The sequence below is a fragment of the Nanorana parkeri genome, unplaced genomic scaffold (assembly GCF_000935625.1).
Source record: "Nanorana parkeri isolate BGI_ZX_2015 unplaced genomic scaffold, ASM93562v1 scaffold1958, whole genome shotgun sequence".
Lineage (NCBI taxonomy): Eukaryota > Metazoa > Chordata > Amphibia > Anura > Dicroglossidae > Nanorana > Nanorana parkeri.
The window spans coordinates 97,696-99,883 of record NW_017308226.1 but is presented as its reverse complement, the minus strand read 5'-3'; the positions used below and the strand labels follow the sequence as shown (position 1 = coordinate 99,883).

The 2,188-nt window shown below is 50.1% G+C and overlaps 1 protein-coding gene across 1 annotated transcript in view; it reads left to right on the top strand.

The window, feature by feature from the left end:
- The window catches only part of LOC108800215 (pancreatic triacylglycerol lipase-like), a 21,275-nt gene that overhangs the window by 14,735 nt on the left and 4,352 nt on the right, over window positions 1–2,188 (top strand). The window contains exons 9-11 of the mRNA XM_018572179.1: window positions 62–187; window positions 618–736; window positions 1,765–1,894. Of these exons, the coding sequence (XP_018427681.1) occupies window positions 62–187; window positions 618–736; window positions 1,765–1,894 (375 nt within the window). The remainder of the gene's footprint in view (window positions 1–61; window positions 188–617; window positions 737–1,764; window positions 1,895–2,188) is intronic.

Sequence of the window (2,188 nt, the reverse complement as noted above, 5' to 3'; positions counted from 1 at the left end):
GCTATAGATTCCCTTTAATATAAGAATATATCATATATAAGTGATGTAACATTTGCTGCCTCTGCAGGTCTCGGGACCAGTCAGCTCTCCGGACATTTGGACTTTTTCCCTAATGGAGGGGAGGAGATGCTCGGATGTGCAAAGAACGCCCTCTCCCAGATCGTGGACCTGGATGGTATCTGGCAAGGTAACGCATCACAGTATACGCTATATACATATCACACACCGCGCTCGGGGCGGGATCTCTGCATAGCCAACAGAGGCTTCAGCCTACGGCGACAGGACTGGACGGGGCGGCACAGAGACTCCTGCGTATAATAGTCCCGGGTGACACTTTGTAATGAGACTCGTAATGCTACAATGTATCATAATATAATATGAAATGTCTCGTCCTGAGAGAGCAAACGTTTCCTGTGTCCACATCAGTCTCTGTACAGAGGAGCTTACACTCTAATGTCCCCTCCCCCCACAGTCACATCAGTCTCTGTACAGAGGAGCTTACACTCTAATGTCCCCTCCCCCACAGTCACACACTATGACTATACATGTATATAGCTCTGACATATACCGCGGCGCTGTGCAGCTCTGACATATTCGGCATACTTCGTCTCCTCCAGGAACTCGGAATTTCGTTGCCTGCAATCACCTGAGAAGTTACAAATATTACTCGGAGAGCATCCTGAAACGTGACGGCTTCGTCGGCTACCCCGCCTCCTCCTACAGCACCTTCGCCTCGGTGAGTCGCTGGCGCCGCGGTCACATCTGTATCCAGCACGAGACGCGTTTTATCTGAGAAGCCAACTAAACCTCAACACACACACACACTGCCATCTGATTGTACAATCTCCGATAGATCTTCCAGCAAGTCTGTAGTGCAGGGGGAGGGGGGGCGGCCTGACTGGATTAGACAGAATGGATTGGTTAGAATTGGGAGGCGCTCATATTACCTCGTGTTGGTGAATGGAATGTTGATTGTACGGTCAGGTTGTAACATTTTGCAGTGACCCTTAGGGCTCGTTCATAACCAATTCGCAGAGCCCTTCACCCTGCAAATATCTCAGAACTACGAGGTCAGGGCTTTCCCCCCATAGTCCTCCTCAGGGTAACGGGAGGACACAAACTAGCGTCCTCCCGTCACCCTAGGCTCAGTATATAGCGGGCTACAGCTCGCAGTATACTGAGACGCCGCAGCCGGGGCGGATCCCGACATTACTGTGGAGATCCGCCCAGCTGATTCTCATTGTCACAGGTCGGCTGGAACTATGAGGTGAGTGGAAATCACTCATCTCATAGTTCTCCTTTAATGTATTTTCTCTTCAGGTTGAATGCAATGCAGAGCAGTACCACAATGTGGCCACTAGATGGAGCTGAGCAGTACAGCAAACGTGTATTTATTTCCTATGTGCCTCAGCTCCATCTAGTGGCCACGTTGTGGTACTGCTCTGCATTGCATTCAACCTGAAGAGAAAATACATTAACAACGTTCATTTTGTCATTATTCACACCGAGTGAACGTTCTCAGATATTTACAGGGTGAAGGGCTCTGTGGTGAATTGGTTATGAACACACCCGATGGTCTCTATTTTGGGGGTCTCAGCAGTAAAATATGTAGAAGGGGGACCTGGAGCACCAAGTGCCCCCCTCCATACCGATTTCTGGTGGAAGGGAACACGGGATTTACAAAGTATCCGGATCTGAGGTCTCTGTGTTGCTGAATTCATGTATTTCCTTCAATGATAACTATCTGCCTGTCCTTGTCCTCAGGGCACCGGCTTCCCATGTCCTAGTGGAGGATGTCCCCTGATGGGTCACTATGCCGATTCCTATTCCGGGGTCACTTCTTCCAGCCAAAGATTCTACTTCAACACCGGAGACCAGAGCGGCTCCTTCTCCCGTATGTGTGATGTATATCTGACCTCCGTCCTCCCCTTCAGTCTTCTATCTGACCTCCGTCCTTCCCTTCAGTCTTCTATCTGACCTCCGTCCTCCCCTTCAGTCTTCTATCTGACCTCCGTCCTTCCCTTCAGTCTTCTATCTGACCTCCGTCCTCCCCTTCAGTCTTCTGTCTGACCTCCGTCCTTACCTTCAGTCTTCTATCTGACCTCCGTCCTCCCCTTCAGTCTTCTATCTGACCTCCGTCCTTCCCTTCAGTCTTCTATCTGACCTCCGTCCTTCCCTTCAGTCTTCT